This window comes from Ciona robusta, chromosome 7 (genome assembly GCF_009617815.1).
Source record: "Ciona robusta chromosome 7, ASM961781v2".
Lineage (NCBI taxonomy): Eukaryota > Metazoa > Chordata > Ascidiacea > Phlebobranchia > Cionidae > Ciona > Ciona robusta.
The window spans coordinates 5,082,861-5,107,193 of NC_143241.1; the positions used below are offsets into that span (position 1 = coordinate 5,082,861).

At 33.5% G+C, this 24,333-nt stretch overlaps 3 protein-coding genes across 7 annotated transcripts; 1 reads left to right on the forward strand and 2 right to left on the reverse strand.

Moving 5' to 3' along the window:
* The first annotated feature begins 583 nt into the window (after positions 1-583).
* LOC149734067 (uncharacterized) lies at positions 584-6,294 on the forward strand. 4 transcript variants are annotated; one of them, XM_089881533.1, is made up of 23 exons: positions 584-806; positions 1,146-1,201; positions 1,298-1,375; positions 1,427-1,467; positions 1,523-1,598; positions 1,678-1,764; positions 1,817-1,902; positions 2,012-2,102; positions 2,216-2,305; positions 2,382-2,458; positions 2,752-2,815; positions 2,886-2,996; positions 3,058-3,128; positions 3,309-3,420; positions 3,520-3,603; positions 3,706-3,779; positions 4,032-4,122; positions 4,193-4,279; positions 4,348-4,485; positions 4,570-4,635; positions 4,691-4,817; positions 5,061-5,219; positions 5,285-6,294. In XM_089881533.1, exons 1-23 carry the CDS (start codon positions 743-745, stop codon positions 5,293-5,295), a joined length of 1,941 nt encoding a protein of 646 aa, XP_089737659.1. In that variant the 5' UTR covers positions 584-742; the 3' UTR covers positions 5,296-6,294. The 4 variants fall into 4 exon arrangements, with proteins under 4 accessions (XP_089737659.1, XP_089737656.1, XP_089737657.1 ...); XM_089881530.1 differs by having other exon boundaries at positions 5,296-6,294; XM_089881531.1 differs by having other exon boundaries at positions 5,299-6,294.
* On the reverse strand, positions 6,222-14,418 carry LOC149734068 (protein disulfide-isomerase A5-like). Of its 2 annotated transcripts, XM_089881537.1 has the most exons (18): positions 14,141-14,418; positions 13,804-13,934; positions 13,352-13,521; positions 12,958-13,100; positions 12,422-12,526; positions 11,876-12,002; positions 11,448-11,587; positions 10,808-10,970; positions 10,538-10,606; positions 10,075-10,232; positions 9,646-9,782; positions 9,389-9,483; positions 8,669-8,826; positions 8,112-8,277; positions 7,741-7,809; positions 7,556-7,676; positions 7,029-7,176; positions 6,222-6,536 (listed from the first exon to the last, which is right to left on the reverse strand). In XM_089881537.1, the coding sequence occupies exons 3-18, from the start codon at positions 13,447-13,449 to the stop codon at positions 6,382-6,384; spliced, it is 2,052 nt and encodes a 683-aa protein (XP_089737663.1). In that variant the 5' UTR covers positions 13,450-13,521; positions 13,804-13,934; positions 14,141-14,418; the 3' UTR covers positions 6,222-6,381. The 2 variants fall into 2 exon arrangements, with proteins under 2 accessions (XP_089737663.1, XP_089737664.1); XM_089881538.1 differs by lacking the exon at positions 14,141-14,418 and having other exon boundaries at positions 13,804-14,112.
* Positions 14,419-14,557: 139 nt separating this feature from the next.
* Positions 14,558-23,183, reverse strand: LOC149734069 (protein disulfide-isomerase A5-like). The gene is made up of 15 exons (XM_089881560.1): positions 23,000-23,183; positions 22,573-22,708; positions 22,067-22,173; positions 21,310-21,408; positions 20,677-20,827; positions 20,246-20,313; positions 19,681-19,775; positions 19,384-19,452; positions 18,961-19,097; positions 17,943-18,073; positions 17,606-17,712; positions 16,720-16,850; positions 16,365-16,435; positions 15,782-15,910; positions 14,558-15,233 (listed from the first exon to the last, which is right to left on the reverse strand). The coding sequence occupies exons 1-15, from the start codon at positions 23,045-23,047 to the stop codon at positions 15,174-15,176; spliced, it is 1,539 nt and encodes a 512-aa protein (XP_089737686.1). The 5' UTR covers positions 23,048-23,183; the 3' UTR covers positions 14,558-15,173.
* Positions 23,184-24,333: the final 1,150 nt, after the last annotated feature.

The following is a 24,333-nucleotide window of genomic DNA, read 5'->3' on the forward strand; positions in this document are numbered from 1 at the left end:
AAATAAGGAATTTAAAAAATAGTAGCATATATTGGCTATTCTTATCAGCTCATTTTAGTAAATGTAAAACGTAAATTGCCGTCATACTCGTATATGGAGCTGGACGGGGAAAGATGGGACACCCCTTAACTCTTTTCTCTCGTCCCAATAAGTAGTAAACCAAGAACATTAAAAAAATGTAAATAAAACTATATTCTTACGGCTCCCATAGACCGTTGTTAATTGCTTAAAACACGATCAGGATACTTGGATATTATGTGCTAAAGGTGTCCCATCTCCCCCACCCTACTGTATTCTTAGTTTAAATCGTTTGATTGTTTAGCATGTAACGTAGATGGTACGTTCAGTCAGCTTTCGTATACAGTAGGTTGTGGGAATATGGGACACCCTTTTCACATAATATCCAAATATCCTGATCGTGTTTTTAACAAATAACAACGGTTTATAAGAGTCGTGAGGATACAGTTCTATAATTTTTTGAATGTTCTTTGTTTACTACCCAATGAGACAAGAAAATAGATTGAAAAGGTGTCCCATCTTCCCCCACCCTACTATATAATACAGCTCAGTGCGTAGGTATATTTTGATTCAGCTCAGTGCGTAGGTATGTATTGATTCAGCGTCCCAAGAGAAAAGCGATACTAAAGTTTCGTCTGTTCTGATTACGTAAAACAAACGGTTCGCGCGATCAAAGTAACGTTCATTTCAAATTTTGACATACGCGCTACAGAAAGAGTTGCAAATGGCACTAGAACTCCAGCAACAGTTTTTCAGAGATTTAGCAGCAGCATATGTGCAGCAAAGAGGTAAGATTATAGTATTATAGTTGGGTGGGTGAAAACGGGACTTTTTTAAAATCTACTTTTACGTTACACCCACAGTCCAACTAAAATCACCCTAAAACCATATACTTTTAGTTTGGAAATATTGGGCAATATGTGCTTAGGGGTTCTGTCTTACCCCACCTTCTAAACACTAAAAAATGGGACACATTACATATTAAAATGACTATAATATTTTAAAGTTTACATAGCCTATCAGCAAAGCATACCATGATAATTTCGTCTCGGTCGAATTATCAAGTTCAAGTTATAAACTAAGTATTTTTATATAAAGTTATTGAGATAACAAGATATTCATTCTAGGAATCCCACAGCCTACAAGTTTAAATTCAAATCTACAACAAAATATTCAACTTCCAGTAAGTACTTCTATATTAATATATTGCATGTTACCTTAACACATGATAAACAGATAATGGCAGTTGCATATACCCTTACAATTGTTTATCTTAAAGGCACTAGGTGTCAATGGCCCAACACTTCAACAATTTGTGGAGGAAACTGTCTTTTACTGGAGAGCAAGGATATTAGAGGTTACAACTTAGTACCCATGTTAGCTTGGTTACTAATGGTTGCTTTTCTAGATTCGCAGTAAAATACGAAAAGTGGAATCTTCTGAAGTGAGGTAAAGTACCATGTTTTCGAGAATCAAACAATTTTGTTATTTTATTAACCTGCAGGCAACTGCAAATTAGGAGCAACCAAGACACCTTGCTGTTCCCACCTCCACCACCTCTACCAAGAGATGAAATAAAAGTAAACACCTTCATTGAAAAATTGCGAAATAATAATAATGTCTACACAATAAAATTAAACAAATTTTCTTGTTTTATAGCTTGGTGATCGCGTCCGCATTACCCTAAAAAAGCGGCAACTGAAACAAGTACTAGCTCCACATAGCTGGAATGAATTAATTACACAGGTAAATAAATGGCCTATTTAAAAAAATTGATAAAAAACTGCCTTTTTACCAGAACTTTGGACATGTTGGTACAGTGGTCGGGCGATATAGGGACGGGAAATATGACACTGTTGTCTATTTCCCCAATACTGGAACAATGTAAGTCTATAATAAAATACATATTACCTGCCACAACCAGGCTTTGGAACAGAATCTAATATTAAACAGTAATTTTGACACATTTTAAATCTATTTTACTTTCTATAAGGTGGTATATAAGCGATGGCAGTGCACTTGAAAGTGTGTCTGACACTTGTAAGGATGATGGCTCAGCCCTCACTGCAAGTAATGATTTGCAGGTAAACTGGATTTATTTCGTTTTGGTGCCTGTTTTGTATCTATTCTTGTACATCTGATACTTTAAAATTTCTTCTATCATTTCGATGTATAAAAAACACTTGTAAATTTCAAGATTGGTACTGAGGTGGAAATAGATGTCGAAACACGCTTAATTCAGCTGATGCAACCGAACCATGGTACTGATGTGAATCAACTTTTACAGGTATGCAATGACAAGATATATATTATATGTAATAGTTATAGGCTATATATTTGTAATGTTACGGTTACTATTTTAGTTACAAGATCGTCTTGGGCGAATTATTACATTCGATTCAAAAGGTGATGCATTCGTGACTGTGAGCGAATATTCCTGGTAAGTATACAAAGTATAGACGTCATTTTGATTATGCTATTTGTACTTGGTTTATTCTTCAAACAATGGTCTTCACTCTCTTTTATCCTCCTGTTTGGTGGTAAACAAAGAATATTTACAAAATTATCTACCCGTAACCGATCAACTCTAAAAGAGAATTGTTAAATGTTCAAAACACGATCAGGAAATATGAAATTTAGGTGCTTACAGTATCCCATCTTACCCCACTGACCCCAGTACCATACATGTAGTCATAATATAACTGTATGCAAAAAAAATTCTATTATTTACAGCGTGATTGTAAACAAAGCGCTCCTGTCCAAGCGAAAGTATCCGATCAACATTGAACTACCAAAGGTGTGAAATAATAAAATCATGGAGTTCCCCTACCATAAATTAATTTAATCTCTTATACCATAAATTACAGCATGCTCAAGGGTTCACTTTAGGTACACGTGTTGTTGTGAGTAGCGATCTTATGGAAGTAATGCAGGCAGTAAATGCTCTAACTGGGAAATGGAATTACGAAATGACACAGGTTGTGTGGCAGTTTTTTTTAATATTCTTTCTTCGTTAACGTAAGTTATATTTTTGCGAAGATTCTGGGAAAAGTAGGGATAGTGACCTTTTCCGTGGAAAGAGAAGTTGTGGTAAAAGTAAAAGATCGGGTGTAAGTGTTTTGTTTAAAGAGAAAATTAACATGTATAATATTGAAACTCCTGACGTTTTTTGGAGTTTAAGTTGGTGTTTTTATGAAGTCTATATTTTTATAATGCGAAACAAATGCACTAAATTCAAAAACTTTTGTCTTATTTTTCTCTTATGTCTTAACATCTTCTTTTTAATGCAGATGGATACTACCCCCGAATTGTATTCAAAAAGAACGTAAAAAGAAAGATAAACGAACACGACATAAGAGCGGGGAAGGCCATTTCAAAACTACAGAACAGTTTCCTTTTGAGGTGAATACGGTTTGTAGAACAGTTTTCCAAGCGCTTTTTGAAATTTTGTGCATGATTGTTATTAATGGCATTATAGACCTAACATTGGATCATTTCTAGATAAACCAAGTGGTTCAGATAATCAAACACCGACAGATTCTCAGAATGTTAAAAGACCTTCGTGTTTCCGAAAAGTACTTAAAAGTATGTATACTTTAAACTAAACCATGCGTGGTTATGCTGAACCGGTGCTTGGACCTCAATTTGTAATAATCCCAACTGGAATATTATCTGTTTTATACATAGGTGTTGTTATCCCCTGGCATGGTTCAAGGGTATTCATCATTTACAACAACAGTCGTCAAATTCAACAAAAGAAGGTAATAAATTGCGTTGAATTGAACATTGCTGACACACGGGTAATATAGTAGGGTGGGGGAAGATGGGACACCTTTTCATTCAATTCTCGTCTCATTTGGTATTAAACAAAGAACATTCAAAGAATTATAAAACTATATACTGATGACTCCCATAGACCCTTGTTAATTGTTTAAACCGCGATCAGGATATTTGGATATTAGGTGCTAAAGTTGTCCCGTCTTCCCCCACCCTACTATATGTATATTTTATAGCCTACATGTTCCGACAAATTTTCTTTTCGTTTCGAACGAGTCAGTAGCTCAGCAACACAGAGACCATGTTTCAGCTGTACAAGCAATAAAGGTATCTTTAATCTGTTAAATGTTCTTTAAAGTCTCTCAATGGTAATGCATCTGTAACACTTTCTATCTAGGTCAACTCAAACGTTGTACTTGACAGTTCCATAGCCCATTTCGATATGGAAGGGTTAGGAATGGAGTTGGATCTGGGTATTTGTCAGGTAAGGTGGATAACACTAAATATATCATATATGAGCAAAGCTCGAAACTTTCCATTTTTAATTTTAAGGCAATGGTGGGTGTTTGTAAACTCGTAGCTATCTCTGACGAAACAGACGAGGCATACATCAGGTACAAAGATGGTGACGTGTTCGCCATTCCGACGGAGTATGTCACTACTTTTGGCGTGGGAACAAAGATAATCAAGGTATCTATATAGATACATACGACCTCTTTATGTACTTTATTAAAGTTTACATGGCTTTTTTCAAAGCAACAACAATTCATACAGGTTGAAATAAAAGACTATCAGAAGGCAACTATAGAAAAACAGGAGAATCCCTTACTTTACAATCAGGTATGAATACTGATTAATAAATACTACTTTTGAAATATTTTTATCGTGTTTAAAGATAATACCCTCTCCCTCTGTTATTGATGTTCATGATACAAACAAGAAAGCACAAACAAGTATTGAGAATTTCTTTCTACCGAAAGAAGAAGATGGTAATGTAGAAGAGGAGGATGAAAGGGACACAGGTTAGTTTACTTTTTATCCAAATTTTGTCAGCGGTGGTATAGTAGGGTGGGGCATGTTTGATCATGTTTTTGTCCTCATTTAGCGTACCTTTTGGTAGTAAACTAAGAATATTTACAGAATTATATACATAGTCTATGATTCTAAATGAGCATTGTTAAAAACACGATTGGGAAATATGGGTTTTAGATGCTTACAGTACCCCATGTTACCCTACCAGCCTTTTAGCACATATACTTTCATAGAAGCAACCGCCACAGATGAGCCGAGTGACTTGGAACAGGAGTCCAACGACGAGGAAAATCATGACGAATCAGCGAATGAGCTACCAACCGATGAAATAGAAAACAACGAAGGTTCACAAATTCTTCAAACTGATGCCGGGTCTGATACTGAACACTCTGGTAAGCAATGATTGTACAAGCATATATAGAGCAAATACAAACCTCAATTATTCACTGTAAAGTAGATTTGTTTTAGAAGCTGAAGAAGAACAAGTAGACGCAACCTTCGTAACTCAACCAAAGCAACACGAAATACCACAAGTAATTCAACCTGAAAACCCAACCACGACTTCCCAAAACTCCAATAAAGTTGTTGAGCAAAACATACCTTTTTACCAGGACACCGAAGAGATAATTTTAAAATGCGCTCTCCAATCGACGCCTGCTGCAAACCAGACAGTTCCAGCTACACCAACTCCAAATTTTCTTCGCCAAAACAGCAACATGGTAAACCAAGTTCAGTTTACAGAAAGTGGCACTACCGAAAACCGGTCAATGATTCTCAATATGTCTGGTGGTACTTACACCAACTGCGTCATTGGGGGTGACACGATCACGGTTCTACCACAAAACACTAACCAACAACAGGAATAAATAAAACTGCCTACATTAACCATCAAATTAAGGTTGTATATGAACTTAGCCGGTAACATATGTGAAACAGTAGTACTCCTGAAAATGTATAGCATACGCGTATTACACATCTACATATCGGCGTATGCTAAACAGTTGAGCCATTCTGTTGAGTTTACACTTTATGTCTGAACTTTTCGCATATGATCACACATTTTGTCTGAAACTGTGTCTTGTAATTTTAATAGTTCTTCAGCAAACTGTGTTCTGTTTTCTAGTAATGTATTCTAGTAATGTTTCTAGTAATATATTCTAGTAATGTATTCTAGTGAAGTTTCTAGTAATGTATTCTAGTGAAGTTTCTAGTAATGTATTCTAGTGAAGTTTCTAGTAATGTATTCTAGTAATATTTCCAGTAATGTATTCTAGTAATGTATTCTAGTAGTATTTCCAGTAATGTATTCTAGTGAAGTTTATAATCTGCATCGTAATTAATTGTAAACAGCCCAATTCTGTCACTGCAATATGCATCATCCATCTCACTGTATCTATGTTTTTCGTAATCTAATTTTATAATCAAACACGTGTGGCTAAGAATACATTTTCAAAACAACAATAATTATCTATCTACTGCCTACTAAAAGCAGACTTACTCAGCTTAAGAAGAAGTCCATAAAAACAAAGCGAAAAATTTATAACAGAACACAGTTCAAAGTTCTTCCCTGCTTTTTTGTTGTTCAATCTTGGCGAGCATAAAGTCAGTTATTTCCTCTGTCCGGGCAAACTCAAGATCTTTAGAGAGTTTTCCATTCAAGTAATATTTGTATGACGGGAATTTCTTTACATCCAGGTGGTAACAAACCACTGTGGAATGTTTGACAGTTGGTGAGTAATTAGATAGAACAAAATATAGGTCGGGGTAAGTTGGTCTAAGTTTTAATTCTGTTTTATGGTCCAGTTTGGTAGTGAACAAAGACTGAACACAAAATTATAAAACTGTATCTTTGCAAAATATAAAAATTATTTTAAACATGATTAGGAAATATGAAATATTATGTGTTAACTGTATCCATCTTACCTCAATCTTTAATTTTTGTTTACCGCAACCAAAGAGACAAAGGAAAGCTATTTTAATTATATACAGTAGGGTGGGGGGAGACACCTTTAGCAAATATTATCCAAATATTCTGATACTGTTTTAAAGAGTTAACATTGGTCTATGGGAGTCATAAGGATACGGTTTTATAGTTTTTTGAATGTTCTTTGTTTACTACCGAATAGTAGAGAAATAAAATAAAAAAGTGTCTCATTTTCCCCCACCCTACTGTATCATAGGAATATACCAAACAAACTTACATCCTTGTTCAGGTTGTCTATGACAATCCACTGCTCCAAACCCAACATTGGTTTCACGAGCAAAGGTCATCGCAGAAATACGGAATTGTTCTCGTGCGATGATGCAACGTGAGAAGTAGAGTGAATGGAAGAGAATGAGAGCGTGTTTCTGGTGAAAAGAGAGGTTGAATGAACAAATGTAATTTATTAATCCTTGCGTGGTGGGGCAAGTACGGTTGTTATAACACGGGTGTTCTGTTTTATACACCTTGTGTCCACTTACCAGTTACCATATATGTAACTTTGTGGTTAATTAAAATTTGTATGGCTGACAAGTTAGTGACCACTGGATTGGAACAATTACTTAGTTAAATGTCTTGTCCAAGAACATATATGCCACAATGGTAGCAGTGTCGTGCTTCGTGCCTGTAACCTTTGGGCTAGCAGTAGTGCTAATCATTCTGCCGAACATAAAAAATAGCTACAATAGAGACATGAACCATAAAGGGTTGAAATCCAATAAGCAAAACGAAGACTAATTAACTCACCTGTTTAGCAATAAATTGATCAAAAGTTTTATTTCCAAGATGAACAACACCCCCAAACATTACCCCCTTTATATCTTGCCATGATGTTGGCTTCTGTTTCTTCGCAAGCTCTTCTTTAGGACTGGATTGAATTAAGAAAACAACATTGTTATTGGGGGGATTTCAGTTTAAAAATTCTTACTTACTTTTTCATGAACTTTACCAGACTGCCAGTTTTCCAATCACCTTTGTACACATATTGCTTCTTTCCTTTACTAAAGAAATAGTCTGCTATTTTAAAATCAAGAACATTTTTAACACATTTTTTTATTTATTTAGTGGTCCCTTTTGGGATGCTAAATTTGTCAGCTATAAATCAGGAAAACATTAATACCTAAAAATATTCACCCGCAAAGTAACGTACGTGGTAGCTAACTTGTAAGCAGACACAAGATGTATAAAACAGAACAGCCATGTTATAACCGCCTTTGCTGCCCCGCCACAGGTAAATAAGTTCCATTCAATCTAATACATTACATTCAAGCATACAACATAAAGTTAACTATAACATAAACACCTGAAGTACAGGATGGTAGGAAAACCATCCACACCAAACTGTTGCATCAATTTACTTTCCCAAGCTCCATTAACAGCAGCAAGTCGAACTGCAGGTCTCTCTTTTCTCAAAATCTCAGCAGCTTTTGTGTATTCCGGTTTCATCTGGTTTAAGCAGATCTCGCAAGCTGGGGAATTAAAATGTAGTTAGAACGAATAGTGTTCAGTTATACCCAGTTTAAATAAACATATATATATATATATTTTATTGGTACACCACATAAAATACAGTTATGCAGTGTGAGACATAGCCAACAGCAACAATTATGACGACAATATCGAGTTTTCTACAATCAATTATCAAAAAACATTACAGCCAATATGTTGGATTTGTTTTACACAATTACTTGTCAAACTATCCCTGCCTCTCTGGCATAATAAAAAATTTGGTGCCTATGACAGCAATCATTAACTTTTATTTCAGGCTGTCTGAAAAACAGTGTTGATTTTCCATGGCAGGAATGGCATGCTATGCATTAAATTTATATTAAGATAATGAATAAAATCCAAAGTAATTACCATTAATATAGAAGAAGACCAACACATGAGTGTATTTCCGAACAAATTGTTCAAAGTTGTTAATATTTGGATGTTCCACTTTCCCCACTTCACTAATCCACTGTTGACTTGATGATGAAGATGGTTTTTGCTCTGTCTCCTCTTTCTCTTCAGGAGGACTAAATATAAATTATAAAACTATTCTGCATTGTACAAATTGTGTCTGTACACATCGTTTTCTTCTTACTACAGCCTAATTTGTTTAGAATAAATACAACTTAATCAACCCAGCGGTTACTAATCGTTTGTCCAAACATTAGCCACAAACAAAAATTATAAAAAAAATTCTAAAAAATTAATCAACCATAAAGTAACATACATGGTAACTGGTATGCTGGCATGAGATATAAGAAAGAAAACACCTGTGTTATAACGACTGACGTATTCGGCCATGCAAGGATAAAGTAAGTTGTTACATTACATAATAGTAGTTAATTTATTTGCCATTGTGGGGTTAGCACCCACACTTTTATCAGACAAGTTTTATTTATTAATTGTGTGTTTTTAATGAGTGTTGTGTTGTTGTTAATTTTCTTCTCTTTGCCAAACACATTTGTATTAGACTTATAATACATTTAATAAGTGTATTGGACATTACAAATTTAAACACAAAAATTGTATTTGAACTTTTTACAGATTAAAACAAAATTTACAAAAATACATTCCATTAGGACAACTTACTCATTTAAAAATCCGATAAAACTTTTTTTGTCCGTCGTTCCTCGATATTTTGTGATGAACCGACCATCTTTAAAGAAGAGAAAGGATGGAAAACCCTGGAATTATTTCAATAAAAACACTAGGAACATTGACATAAAATTTGGAAATGCATTTACAATACATGCGAAGCTGTGTTATAGTCTTGCCAAATAAAAGTGTTAGAGATATTTTGAGGTCTGTACATTTAAAGCCTAAATTCAGAACTCTTAGGCACTAACTGTTAGGTTGTATTTCTTCATCAGTGAACTCAATTTATCTGCATTAATCACAGCAAGTTTGAAATAATCCAATTCCTCATACACTTCAATAGCAGCTTGGAAAAATGCATCTTTGCTTGTCTTGCATGCCCCACACCCTGTGTGTAGTGTGCATTGATATTATCAACTTGTAAATTTAAACTTTATTTTCAAATGCCACTGCTCAGTACTTTACTAAACTTTAGTTTAATCAACTATTTAAACATTTTAAGGAACTTTTGGCATTTTATAACAAATAGCAATTTTAGACTAATTTCTAACACCCAAAACAAAAGGTATATATATATATACATACGCAACCATTCAACAGACAGTTCTAAAATTCATAATTAATAAAAATCCCCCATCACAAAATAAGTAAAACAATAAAATATTTCAAACTAAACTTACATGGAGCATAAAACATGATAAAAACTTGTTCAGAAGAATTAATGAACTTTTCAAATGTTGTTGAGTTCAAAGCAGTCACTTGTTGGGGTTTGGTTTTCATAATTATGTCAGTGGTTTTAGGTTTTGGGTGTTCTGATAATGTTGTTTCATTTGTGGCACTGTTTAAATAGAAAATTAGCTGAAGGACTTTGTCAAAAATGGTAGATAACTAGAGTGTAACAGATTAGCTTTTATCGACAAGTTTCCTACTGTTTTGCCTTTAAGCGTGTAATATTTGTCATGTTTTTTTCACTTTTATATACTCATCTGACCTTTACCGCAACCGAAGAGACAAAATTAAGTTGTTTAATTACTCATAAAAGAATGAAAACAAATCCATAGAATTTTTTTTGCCCATAGAATGTTAGACCAAAAAACTGTATACAGTATTTGTTGTGGATGTTTCAAAATAAATAATTCTTACTTTTTCATAAATCTTACAACAGATTCCATAGTTCTTTCTCCTTTGTATTTGTCCTTATTTTCACCATTCCTAGAAGGAAAAGGCATTAGGAATTAATATTATTACAACATGTACTTGCATTTACAGTTTGCGAAAATTACTATCATATCATCATAATTAATAATTATGTCACTGGAAAGTGCATATGAGGTACAAAAGCACAGATAATGCTACTGTAGTTATATACATAAAAATTAAACTTATGAAGTCAAAAGGAAAAACATAACTCACTGGAAATGCAAGAGCGTAGGAAATCCATATACATTATATTCCTTTAGTAAATTCTTTTCATTGTTCCCGTTAACACTGGCTAGCTTTCCCAAGGATCCATCGGCCTTTAATGCATCTGCTGCTTTCTCATACTTTGGTTTAAAGTGACGACAATGTCCACACCCTGGTTATTGAATATAATTAATGTGGAAAACACAATATTTTATGGCTCTGATTATGTTTGAACACCAAACAGTGTGGTAATACTTGTTTTAGGTTTAAAACTGGTGTGCTAAAACATAAAATGTCACGCCTGTTTCAAAAATTAGGGTGTGTGTCCTAAGTAAATGGCTATGCTTATTTGTATAGACAGCCAACAGCACGGTAACAGCAGTTTTAGGCTTAAAACTGGGGTTCCAAAATTTGTGACTCTGTTTTAAAATTCATTACCTCGGCTCGGCCACCCTAAACATTACCCTTATAAAAGGTGTATAAAGGTATTACATACAGTTTTTAATCAGACGCACTGCAATACCAGGAGAAAAACAATGGAATCAAATGTACAACAAACAAAAACTAAAAGTTTGTTGGGGTAATATGCTAATTAGGGTTAAAATCTTAGATCCCATGGTGTGTACTATAAGACTTCAACTCCACTTACACGGTGTGGAAAACATGACCAGCACATTTGAGTGAGTTTTCATAAATTTATTGAAAGTTTCCTCAGTTAAAGATGTGACGTTACTTTCTGGTTCTGCTGGAATGTTTTCTGAGATATCTGGTTCAGCTGGTGGCTTAGGACTGTGTGGGTAAAATGATAACTTTAATTATGATCAGGGTAAGTAACCACAAATATATATTAGTGACCACGCACCAATAATGATTAAAGACACTGTTGCATACTGGTGCCATGGTGGTTGGGGGGTCTGTCTCTAGCTAATAGGGTATGGGTTCTAGGCCCAATGCTGATAGTGATACCATTGGGTACAAATGGTAGGCCAAACATTGAACATTAATTGTGCCAACCCAGTGGCCCCTGGCTTATCTAAATTGTTGACCAAAAATTACATTTATCTATGCTTAACTTACTTCTTCATAAACTCGACAATATCATCAGCTAAAGGTTTTCCTTTGTATTGAAACTTAAACCTCCCTTCTTTAAAATAAGCAAAGTATGGATATGACACAACATTGAAACGAGCTGATAGTTCTCTGGCTGCAGCAAAAACACAAGAAAAAACATATTTCCTAAAAAGTTTCACAAATTTTATTGCACCACATCAACACATACATATATATGTTGATGTTATATAAATACAAGACTGCTAAAAATGTCTTACCATTAAACAAAGTGTCTTACAATACATAAACAACCGTAATTTATTTATCTTCATATAATCACATTACAAGGCTGCAACAGTACCTATAACACTGGTGTTCTGTTTCATACACATCATTCCCCCTTTTTGGTTATCATGCATGTTTTAAGTATGTCTATGTAATTATGTATAGGAGTATTTTTTGATTTTTCATTTCAATCTATGGCTAAAAGTTTAAGCAACTTATAAGCCAGAAGGCAACATTTGGTTTGAGTACGAGTCAGTCAATGTTACAAAACAAATAAACTTACAATACCTTTAGCAAAGTTGACTGCAGCCATCGTGACATCAGACCTGATGTCATCTAATCTCGTGGCTGCTTCTTCATATTGTGATCGAATATTGAAGCAAGCATTGCACCCTTAATAAAATAAATAAGTTCAAAATAAATATTTACAACTTATTAAAGTATGCAATTAAATTAAAAATTTGTTTGATAATGTTAAAAAAATAATAACAGCCACCAACGTTTTAAATTAGAGCTTGGACTTTTTAAATTATTTAAAAAAAAAATAACTGTTATCGTTTCGAAACATATTTAAAATAGCAGTTTATATGGGTTTTCTTTACCCTCTGTTGACCATAATTTATAATACAGAGTAGCAAAAAATGTTGACTTTTTGGGTAGGGGTAATGGGTCATCTCGGGTCCATGTCCCAGGTTTCTTTGCCGTTTTTTTTGCAATAGGACTCATGTAGAATATAATGCTAATGCAAACGGAGTAACTCAAGTCTAATTCATTAACAACAGTTTCCATTACTAGCTTTGTTATATAACTTATAGAATGCTAACCTGGTGAGAAGAAGACAACCATCATGTGTTCCTGATCTTTTACAAATGAGTCAAAACCACGAGCATCAAGAAAATAAATATCGTCTGCGGATTCTTGCATTGACCAGTCAGGATAAGACTTCTTTTCTTGTGGCTTTTTCGGGCTGCATAAACAGAAAATCATTTTTAAACACTTTTTAATGTTGTAACAATAAAAAAAATTTAGCATTGAAAATGGTCTCAAAATGAAAAAATGTTTTTTCGTTTTTTTTTTGTAAAAAGAGCTATTTTAGGTTTATCGTATCAAACAGAAGTGTATTATGCATTTGTTAATCTTTGACATGCAAGAATGCAGCTAAAAGTTTAAGAACCATATCCACTAGCAATTAGAATTAAAAGTTGCTTTTGTACTTACTTTTTAATGAATTTTATCAGTTCTTCTGCTGCTCTAGATTTAATATACTCAAACTGTTTGATTCCATTTTCATACCAGAATATGGTAGGAGTTCCCATGTCTTTGGTCCATAACCGGTGAATAGTGCTACCATACTGTTCACCGTCTACCACAGCTATTTTCACAGCAATCTGAGCAAAAGAAAAATCACATTTACCTGGGCATTTGAATTATTTTTCGAAAACCAAAGCCTAATAAAAAAAATGTAATAGCCTTCTAAAAAAAGAGATCCTGCAGCATAGAATGCCATGGGATGGGACCTAGGCTTTAGACAGTTGGGCCATTACTGCTGCACCTAGAGTACTACAAACCCTTTAACCACTGGGTTGTAGCAATAATTGTTCTGTCAAAGGACACATACCCTGTAGGAAAGTGCATAACATAGGCAATTAAATTCTTGAGTTTAAACTTACATTTTGCTCCCTTGCTGCTTTGGCACATTCAGTCAACTCTTTTCGAATAACTTCGCAGTTTGGACACCCGGCGTAATAAATGGTTATTAAAACTTTAGAGTTTTCTTTTACAAAGGATTGCCATGTTTCGTCTAAAACAGTGTACAAGCAGGTTCTCGCATAAAGTATGATTAGTGCACCCTTTGGTAAGGTTAACTTTAAGACAAAGTAAAATACATGCGCGTGGGGTTACAACATAAACTCACGACGGCAAATGGCACAAAAAGGAATTTAAACGTATTAGGCTAACGCTCCACAACTGTACTAAAACACCAAAATAAACTAAATTTTGTTTTACTTGTTAGCTGGTGTAGATATTGTACGTTCGGGATGTCTTGCCAAAACGTGGCCGTCTTCTGCGAATCGTTGGATAGTCGTTCTTTAGCTTTTATAAACTCAACAAAATCTTCTTCCTAAATGATTTCCCTTTTGGCATTAAAAACAAAACGCACGTTCTCACACTTTATGTCTTTGCATTGAATTGAATTTACTTAGGTCTGGCCGACTATATGTAGATCATAGGTTTTAATATTCGTTTTAGGCACATTCGAAATATTTATCAAACGGTAAAAACTTTACAAACTTATTCATGAAACGGACTAAAACCTAAAAAAAACAATGCAGATAATTCATTTAGTTAGCGCTAAACTTAGCACTTTTCTATTTTTGACCATATTTTTGTTATTTCGTCATGTAGGCTAAGTAAAACATAATGTACCTATAAAATATTATATTTCCCGAATAAATTTTCACTTTTAAGGCTGTTGCCACCAAATAGTAATCAACTGTTTCAAACAAGGCAATATTATAAACAGACATCGAAAAGTTCAACAACTGTACATGATAACTTTTTCAAAATAATATGGTGTAATGCAATTATATGGCACTTCAGGAATTGTGAATGAAAAATATCTAAGGCACCACCACCGGTTATAAGTAACACTACATTCTAACGTTGTAACTAGTTCTTAACATGCTTCAAAAAACCAGGGCGAAACAGTTTAGGTATAGATAGGATGCCATAATTTGCATGAAAAATGAAATATATTTTGAATTTTGACACTGCATAACATGGAAGCAGAAATAATAAGACAAAATTTCATGAGAAGTCTGCTTCATTGATAACAATATTAAGTGCTTTTAACATTTTTTGTTTAAATGTACCATTTGACATTTAACATTATAATTTCTATCTGTTATTACTTTACTAAAATTATTGCAAATTTAACCAAAAAGCTACTTCTAGAAAATAGTCTCAAGAGGTGTAATTGAAAAACGGAAATTTGTTAAAATAGTTTCATAACACCGCTATTCGTTAAATCTTAAAATAACTACAGCTCTGTCTTCGTAACTCCCGTCTTTCCCGACATGAATTTGACGAAATCCGATTCCTTTATGACATCACAATTCAAGCGGCACGAGAAAACAAAAAATAAATATTTTTTGTTAGAATTACCACCAGTAAGTGAAAAGCTAGGCCTACAATCTATGTTACTAAACTAGTGTTTCTCAACCCTTTGGCTCAGTGTCTCATTTTTTTATAAAGAAACTTTTACTTATAATAATAAATAATATTAATAAATATCCTAAAAAATAATCACTTAAAAGGTAAGGTATATATCTATATGTGGTAACTTGTAAGTGGGCATGGGGCATACCATGTATGTAACAACATGTAAAAACAACCCTGTTATAACCATTGTCGTTGCCCGCCAGGCCAGAATAAAAATGTTACATTTACATTGCTAGATTAATAGTGACAAACTTTTCATCATTCAGCTTCTATAGCCTTGGCAAAACCCCCAATAAACACCTCTGAAGTTTTAAAAGCAGTTATATACTGGTTGAGAAACACTGTTCTAAACCTACTATATAAGTTTTACACTAAACCATCGTAATATGATTTGACTCATTACATTAAATGGTAAAATGATCTTACCTCTCTGCCCAGCTGGTACTTCTCCTCATTCTTTCCATATGATAAGTAATAGATGGTAGGGTAACCTTTGACGTCGTAAATTTCACAAGTTTTTTGGTTCTGTGTGCAATCCACAGCGCCGAACACAACCTGAAAGTTAGTGGTTTAACAATACTGAAAATACTAATTCTTTCATGAATTACAAAACCTATGTACTTAGTAGGGTGAGAATAAACACACCTTAAGCAAATTATATCCAAATATCCTGAACGTGTTTTACACAATTAACAGCTATCTATAATTTTTTTAGTTACTACCAAATAGAATAAGAAAATGAAATATAAGGTGTTCCATCTCCCCCTCACCCTACAATAACCTTATTTTCGTCCTTTTTTATGTTTCGAACTAAACCATCAAATGTCTGAAGTTAAAAAAATCTGTTAATACTTATAATCTGTGCCGTTAAAAAGTACATAATACAATTGTATTGCGTTTGACCAAATTTAAGTCAATAGTAGGCAACTGCAAAAAAGTAAAAATATCATGAATGTACAGGTTTAGTGCATTAAGTTAGTAGAATAGCTAGCTAGACAGCATTACGTACCTTCTTGTCATCCACGAATTGTGCAGCAGCTCCCTGGTATTCTGGTTTCGCTTTCTTACAATGTCCACACCCTGTTCAAATAGAATTTGTTTATTCCAACAATATAGGTAGAAAAAAATATGTGTGTTTATGCTATTGCCTTCAGAAATATTATTAAGCCTACTGTCAGAATGGCTCTATTTGAAATCTGTATATATATATATATATATTTATTTATATATATAAAGTTGGGCAAGATTGGAAAATATTTGAAACAATAAAAAATTTTAACAAAAGTTTTGTTTAAGTTTAATACCATTAACCACCAAGCTATTTCCCAAATAAAAGGTAAATAGTAAAATAAGTAAAAACATACATGGTGCGTAGAACATGACCAAGGAATGTTTCTTCTTTTTCACTGTAGATTTGAATGATGAATCATCAAGATGGACGACATCGCTCTCAACTTCGGTCCAAGCTTTCTCAGGGGGCGGGGGTGGTTTGGGGCTGCATGGAACAAAATACAATATTTATGGAAACGGAAAGTGCCAGAAATAGGTAGTTTAAAAAAACTTCAGCTACCTATTTCACCCCGAAAGTTACATATGTTGTATATCAATAAAAACTGTAAATTGAACATCTTTTTTTTTAAACATGTACCAACATAATTTTGTATGTGTTAAATTGTAAATGGGCACCAGGTGTATGAGACATACCATTGATGTTATTACGACTGTCGTTGCCCGCCACCACGTAAGGATAAATAAATTACATTCATTTTTATAAGTTACACAAGTTAGGATAAGAAGTTTTCTGGCACCATTATTTCAAATAGCATATTTTCACTAATAGTAATGAAGCCATGTCCGCTTAACAAGCATATGTTAGTTATACAGCTAATGTAACAGTACTCCAATCCCACATTCATGTTCCAGTAGTTTTCAATATAATGGAAATGTATGCTAACACTTAAGTGCAAACAAAATCAATATTGACAAGTACAACTAGTGTATAAAATATAATGGAGAGTGCTTGGCTTTCATGAACACGAGCCTATTGAGACTAAATGACTTAAACAAATATAGTTATGAAGCTAATGAAAAATCCACTTAAGTAGTTGGTAACCTCAGATACTGACACAAACACATTATATATTGGCTCCAACTCATAATAAGTAACTAATGATATATAGTTTGCGAAAATTTTTTAAATTTTTTTTGCAGAAAAATATCATCCAATTTAATAAAAATCATGTTACTTACTCTTTAATATATTCCACAATTCCTTCCGCAGTTCGTTTGAATGCGGATGAAGCATCATATTTGTGCTCACCATTCTCAAAGTAGATTACAGTTGGGTAACCAGTGACCTTAAGAATGTAACATTTAAATTAGGTCGAAAATTATTTATATTTTTAGGTGTATTTTGATACATTTTAATAATTTTATTGTAACGTAGTCACTTTTAATTCTTTTATGCAGATTTTCCAAACTTTTTTGCAAAACACCAGCAAACACGTTTTTAACTGACACTTCTATTAAAATATACACACAGAAACATTTCATGAAATATCCTATCAATTTACAATACCATTTATACCTTGTATCTATTACCAAGCTGACTATATTGTGTAGCATCCACAGCAGTAAGCTTCTCAGAGGCTTCCTCATCCTTCAGTATGGTGGCCGCTTTGTTCCATTCAGGCTTCAAATTCTTACAGTGACCACACCCTGAAAAGTAATCAGACTGTTATTGCTAATGGATCCAAAAGTATGGTTTGTCTGAAACATGGTTCAGAGGTGACCACCATCATTATAAACTAAGGGTAACAGTTTAATGCTCGGCGCTGCTAACATTGTGGGTAGGTATGTTCTTTGGGAAAAATTACTACCCAAGTATAGGCACCAGACCTGGGTGATAAGGTAGGCAGGTCTACCCTGAAATTGTCCGCACTGCATTAATCTGTTAACATTAGCATCAAATTTACACACAGGTATAATACCATTTTTTAACTTCTTTTATGTATCGCAATGTAATAGGATAAAAAGATTGTTTACAAGAAATGCTTAACTACTTTGCATCTAGTATGATTTATTCAAATCCACAAAGAATTTTAGAATAAATTTAAATACTTAAACAATCCTATTGAAGAAATATTAAATTGTAGCTAACCACACACTGCCTATAAAGTACAACTGCCCATAAAAATGCGATTTAAGTTTAAGTTCCAATGTTATAAAACACAAAACTCGTATTATACAATTGTCATTGTCTCACTATTGTGAATAAACAGATTACATGCATCCTACAGTTTTAAATTGAAAGAAAAATGTAAAACTCTTTAATTTCAAATTATATTACCAAGCACCACTTACCTGATGAAAAATTTTAATTTAGACTACAATGACCGTTGTTATAAAACGGTTAATATCATAAACCACAAAACCCATTTTATAACAACTGTGATTGTACCGCCAGCGAGAACAAACAAGGTATATTCATGGAATTCACCCTACGCTACAGTTTTAGGTTGCAAAAAAAATTATAAACTTAAAAAATTTTCTATAAAAAAAAAATTTCAAATTATAATTTTTTTAGAATACCAAGTACCACTTACATGGCGCATAGAAGAAAACCATAACCTTCTTATTTTCCTCGAGAAAAGGATCAAAAGTTTCATCGGTCAAATGTACAACATCAGTTATATCATCAGCCCATGATGGCTCAGGTTCCTTTGGCTTTGGTTCTGAAGGTCTGTAACATAAAGTTAGAAATTATTTTTTTCAACAAAGCAAATTCTAAATACATATTGTACAAGCACAAGGCTCCAGTTTCCAGATATGCCATTTTTTGCCGTTTTAAAATAAAAATAGTCAATGATAAACTGCTTTCAATTAGTTTGTGAAAATTTCTACATATTTTTATTTACACCGTTTTTCAATTTAACAATACAACTTAATAATACTTAAAAAAAAAAACAGTTTTAAAAAAACCCTTAAATATATGGGTATTTTGTAAGAAACACACGACAAATACTTACTCCTCTAACCAGTCTATTAACTCTTGCTTAGTGTGGCCACCAGAATAATCAAACAGTTGTTTTCCTTTGCTACAAAATAATCATGTGTTAAAACATAAACAACTGCAATTTCTCATTTATTTCTACAACCATACGTGGTAACTCGGACATGAGGTGAATGAAACAGAACACCTGTGTAAACCCCGCCAAGGAGGGTAAATAAATCACATTTATTCCTAAATTCAACGATATAAAAATTGATGTGAGGACAAAAAATAATCCAACATGGTTACAGTTTATATTTAAATGATTTCTCACTCGAAATAAATTGTCTTTGGGAATCCAGTAATATTGTAAGTTTGCCTGATTGAGGCAGAATCTTTGTTGCCCTCAGCATCTAAACCTGCCAACACCTGAAAGACAATAATGGGTTCAAGGCTCGACGCTGCTACCATTGTGAGCGTATGTGTCCTTGGGCATGACACTTAACGGCAATTGCTCCAACCCAGTGGCCACTAATGGGTTGTCCAAATTATCAGCCATACATAAAAACATGAAAAACAATCCAAAAAAATAATCACCCACAAAGTAACATACATGGTAACTCATAAGCTGGCACGAGGTGATAAACCAGTGTGAAAACGACTATCGTTTTCCGGCCACGCAGGGATAAAGTAAGTTACATTCATTCATTCAAATTTGCATGACATAGCCATACTGCCAAATTAAACCTTGAAGACAATCTCACCGAAGTATTTTCAAGTTTTTTAGTTTAAATGAGTTAACTTTATATCTTTATTTCTAGAAGATGCTTGGCAGAAAAAATTACAAAGGGTAAAAGTAGAATAAAAAGGGTTCGAAACCAGTGTTAACACCAACTTACAACTTGTCCTTTTACTTCTGTAGCAGCTTCGGCGAACACGGGTTTAAATCTCTTGCAATATCCACACCCTGGAATAAATACATGATAAGTTATGATTTCAATGCAAAAACACTGAACTCTAACAAAAATCTATAAAATTTAGCCATGCACCTTATTATATAAACATAATGTAACTTTCAGCTGGATTTTACACATGCAAAAAACTTTAAATAAAGAAATGACCATTGTAAATTATAATTTAAAAAGTAAAAACCATAACTTTAAACCCTTTAGTGACAAGACTCACAACCATACGTAAAAATATTGCAACCACATCTATACAAACAAAAAACATCTTTTTTAATAAATAAAAAACCTCTAACCTCTAAAAATGGATAAACCTTTAAAATCTAAAATGGATAACCTCTAAATTGAATAAAAAAAAAACATACATGGAGCATAGAACATGACAAGCAACGGTTTGTTCTTCTTGATCATCTTATTAAGTTGTTTCTCTGACTCAATGTGAACAACATCCTCTGCTCCATCTTCTTCCTCCCATGGACCATCGGACTTCGGATCTTTCAAGAAAGCCAGGATTGACTGAGGGAAAAATTGATGAAAGTTCAAAATCAGTTTTTAATGTTTTTGGTAAAGTTCTGGAGCAAAAAACAGATGTCACCCTTGTTTAAAAAGTTCGCCAGTTTTGGGGGCAAGAAACAGATGATGTCACTCTTGTTTAAAAGTAGTCATGTGTTTCTAAACAGGTTGCATTCATAAAAGCTATCAATACTTCTAAAGTTGTTGCTGCTACTTTTGTGGGTGTAAGTGACCTTGAGCAAGACAAATCGTTTCAATCCAGTGGTTTGTTATTATAAGTAGCTAAATTGTCGGCCATACATTAAAAAAACAATTAACCACAAAGTTAAACATGGTAACTCGCCGCATAGTGTATATTTTCCCACTGTGTGAAGATAAATTACAATTATTCAATCAATACAACATCCGACATAGTCTAATACAAAACACTTGCATTTCAGAATACCAACACAACACAGCCAGCAGCCACTTGTTACAGTGATTACCTTAACAGTAAACTTCCTGTCATAAGTTGAACTGTACTCTCCATCTTTATAATGTTGGATTTCCACGGGTGAAGGCTTTGCTTTTTGCTTCTTGCATAACTATGAAAACAAGAAAAAAATATGTAAATATTTATAACTAGAACTAAAACTCAATTATAACTAGAAGTAAAATGGATGGTCCAAAATACTATTATACCTAATCTTCTAAACGCCAGTAATACTATAAATTAGAAACTTTAAAATAAGACAACTGAATTGAAAATACATTGAACAAATTATTTTACATACATAAACATACTGTAACAATTCAAATTCCATAAATAATTTAACTTAAATTTTGCAATACCGCATACACGGTAACAAATACTTACATACCCCAATAACATTAATAATTTAACTTAAGACTAAAGTACGTATCATATCAATTTCAATACAATATATAATTTGACTGAAGATATTGCTGTTAAGACTCACTCAAAATAAAACATAGTTACGGAACCTAGAACTCAATACATTGAATAATTTAGGCCTCGGCAATTTGCATGAACATTAACACATACAATAAATTAATATTTTTTAGGGGCTTATTTGGGGCAAAATGCAGTGTATTTCCGCCGTTATGACTGCTAACTGGCAAGAATTCATAAAGTCAGCAGCTAAAAGATTAATTACATTATACCTGGTAGCAGAAATAACTGAATAAAGAAAATATACAATTGATTGATCAACACAACAAACAAAACATTGTTAGTTTTACCTTCTTTCCTTCTTTATCAGCACAATCCACCCATGCAAGTGTTGCCGTGCCTTTTGATATTTTACCAGCTTCCCCAAACACTGAGAATCGCTTCTGGGCAGCACTGTCTGTTTTTAAAATTAATATATATATATATACACACTTATTACAATATAAACATAGACTATTTCCATCTTGTCTGTTTGCATATGTATACTGTTGCCATATGTATGCACCAAGGTTTTTTAAATTGTGTGTCATTACAAACCATTGTGCCACGAATCTCATGTGACTTGCAAAACTTCATCCAATTAACATTAACTTTATGTTGTGGCACTACTGTCTACTCTGGTCTGGCCCATATCTCAAGTCATGGCAAGCTACACTGTAGGATCTCATTAAAATAAAATAAAACTGAGTGCTATGACATCAAAAAGTTAAGAACACAATACAAGCCATTCAAACTACAGAATATTGTTGCAATATATATATATATATATATTATATATATGTGTGTGTAACTGTACCTGATTCTGCAAATAGGACAAGAACATTAGTTTTAGTCCGAATCAACTTTTTAAAAGACTTTACGTTGTCCACTTCTTGCACGAACTTAGAAAATTCATCTTTTTTCTTACATTCAACCTCTTGAAGCGACAGCACCTAGCAAATAAAATAAATATAAAAATATGCTGAAAATATTTTTTCCTAAAATAATAGCAAAACCATAAAGTAAATATATTGAGTTAGCATATAGCCAAGTAGGTAAATTTGTCACTAGTTCGAAACACTAAAATATAGTTGAGTTACTGCGTAAATTTGGTAAGTTATCCAGTAACACTCCTTCAGTCATATACCAAACTTAAACAAACTGATCACAGTCAGCAGTGTTCTATTTGTCAACATAAAATATAAAGCTGGGAATATGTTTATAAATGTTCATATCAAACTTACCAATAAAATTGATGCAAATGCCAGCGAAAATCTTTTCACTACATTCATTCTTATCGTATATATGCTACCCTTTTTGATTCTGTTAACAAAATAAACATTTAAATAAAGAAAGTATGGCTGTTTAATGTTTATATATGGTTTAAAAGAATATTTTTGTTTTGGAATTCCTGCGACATACGACGTTAAAACTGGCCACAAATGTGGACACGTAAACGCACCTGAAAACGTATAGTAAAACCTTACTACGTCACACCAAAACCAGCTGATTAGAACCGCTTCCGCATTTATGACACGTGTTTTCCCACGCTCAAACGCATTTGAACATAGGTTACCTAAGGTAATTACGGCTTTTAAAGTGAATGTTCATTTCTTAACCTATTCCTATACGATAATTAAATTAAATGTTATTTGTTTGTATTTGCATTGTTTTGGGGGAGTGTTCAGAAGGTGCTTGAATACAATAATTAACCGGTGTCGTGATACATTTGTTTCGATTGTTGAATTTGTATTGGGCGCTATTACGCACGCGCCGTAACACTACTGCGCATAATAGGTCGATGCAAACATAATACAAGGTTTGTTAAATATGGACCGACTAAAAAAAGTCCCGGGGAAAAATATTTTATATACTTTTTGCACCATTTCAAGGAACATTTCTACCACCTGTACTGTTGGTGTCGCAATATAAGATTACGTCAAACATCATCCTGTACCGATAATTACCAGTAATGAACTAATCACCAAAATCACTTTGTTGTTGCACTTGCCCCTGCTACTATTGTTGTATTTTGTCAAGAAAAAACAGGATAGTTCGCATTTAGCATTGTTTACTTTCGGTCAACTAAGAAAAATGTTCATTTTAAACAGCATATTTTTAAGTAATTTTCAAATGTAAGAGAAAAGTATTAAATTAAGTAAAATATGCTTGTTAAACTAATCTAAAATAAAGTTTGTTAGGAGTACTTGAATATCCTACGCTACAAAAACATAGCCTATACAGTTCTGCTAACTTTAACCCGATAATTAAACTTTTAACGTACAAACGTTGTGTGTGGAACGTTTTCAATGGAGGGTCGTATTAAATTTGAACCGAGTGGTCATTATATTCGTTCCGACTTACTGCGCACGCGAAGTAGCGTTGCGGTCCATTCGAAATACAGCGCCGGGTACAAATTTAATGGTCGGAACAAATATATCACGTCATCGGAGCGTGTTTTTACGACTGTCGATTTGCTGTTATAGTTCCGTTCTCTTCCCTGTTTTAATTATAATTAATCGGATCTTCGTTACTGTAATCGAAAAGAGAAGAGAATCTATAGGTGACTACGTCCGCA

What these genes read in the sequence shown, in the direction of transcription:
- LOC149734067 (XM_089881530.1), top strand. Translation starts at nt 743, where the DNA reads ATGGCACTAGAACTCCAGCAACAGTTTTTCAGAGATTTAGCAGCAGCA. An exon ending in AACAAAATATTCAACTTCCA is followed by an intron (nt 1,202 to 1,297) that starts GTAAGTACTTCT and finishes TTTATCTTAAAG; the next exon opens with GCACTAGGTGTCAATGGCCC. An exon ending in GTAAAAGTAAAAGATCGGGT is followed by an intron (nt 3,129 to 3,308) that starts GTAAGTGTTTTG and finishes TTTTTAATGCAG; the next exon opens with ATGGATACTACCCCCGAATT.
- LOC149734068 (XM_089881537.1), bottom strand. Translation starts at nt 13,449, where the DNA reads ATGGGAACTCCTACCATATTCTGGTATGAAAATGGAATCAAACAGTTT. An exon ending in TATCATGTTTTATGCTCCAT is followed by an intron (nt 9,783 to 10,074) that starts GTAAGTTTAGTT and finishes CACTACACACAG; the next exon opens with GGTGTGGGGCATGCAAGACA. An exon ending in CTGGTAAAGTTCATGAAAAA is followed by an intron (nt 7,677 to 7,740) that starts GTAAGTAAGAAT and finishes AATTCAATCCAG; the next exon opens with TCCTAAAGAAGAGCTTGCGA.
- LOC149734069 (XM_089881560.1), bottom strand. Translation starts at nt 23,047, where the DNA reads ATGAATGTAGTGAAAAGATTTTCGCTGGCATTTGCATCAATTTTATTG. An exon ending in TGTCCTATTTGCAGAATCAG is followed by an intron (nt 22,174 to 22,572) that starts GTACAGTTACAC and finishes TTTTAAAAACAG; the next exon opens with ACAGTGCTGCCCAGAAGCGA. An exon ending in CTGATAAAGAAGGAAAGAAG is followed by an intron (nt 21,409 to 22,066) that starts GTAAAACTAACA and finishes TTGTTTTCATAG; the next exon opens with TTATGCAAGAAGCAAAAAGC.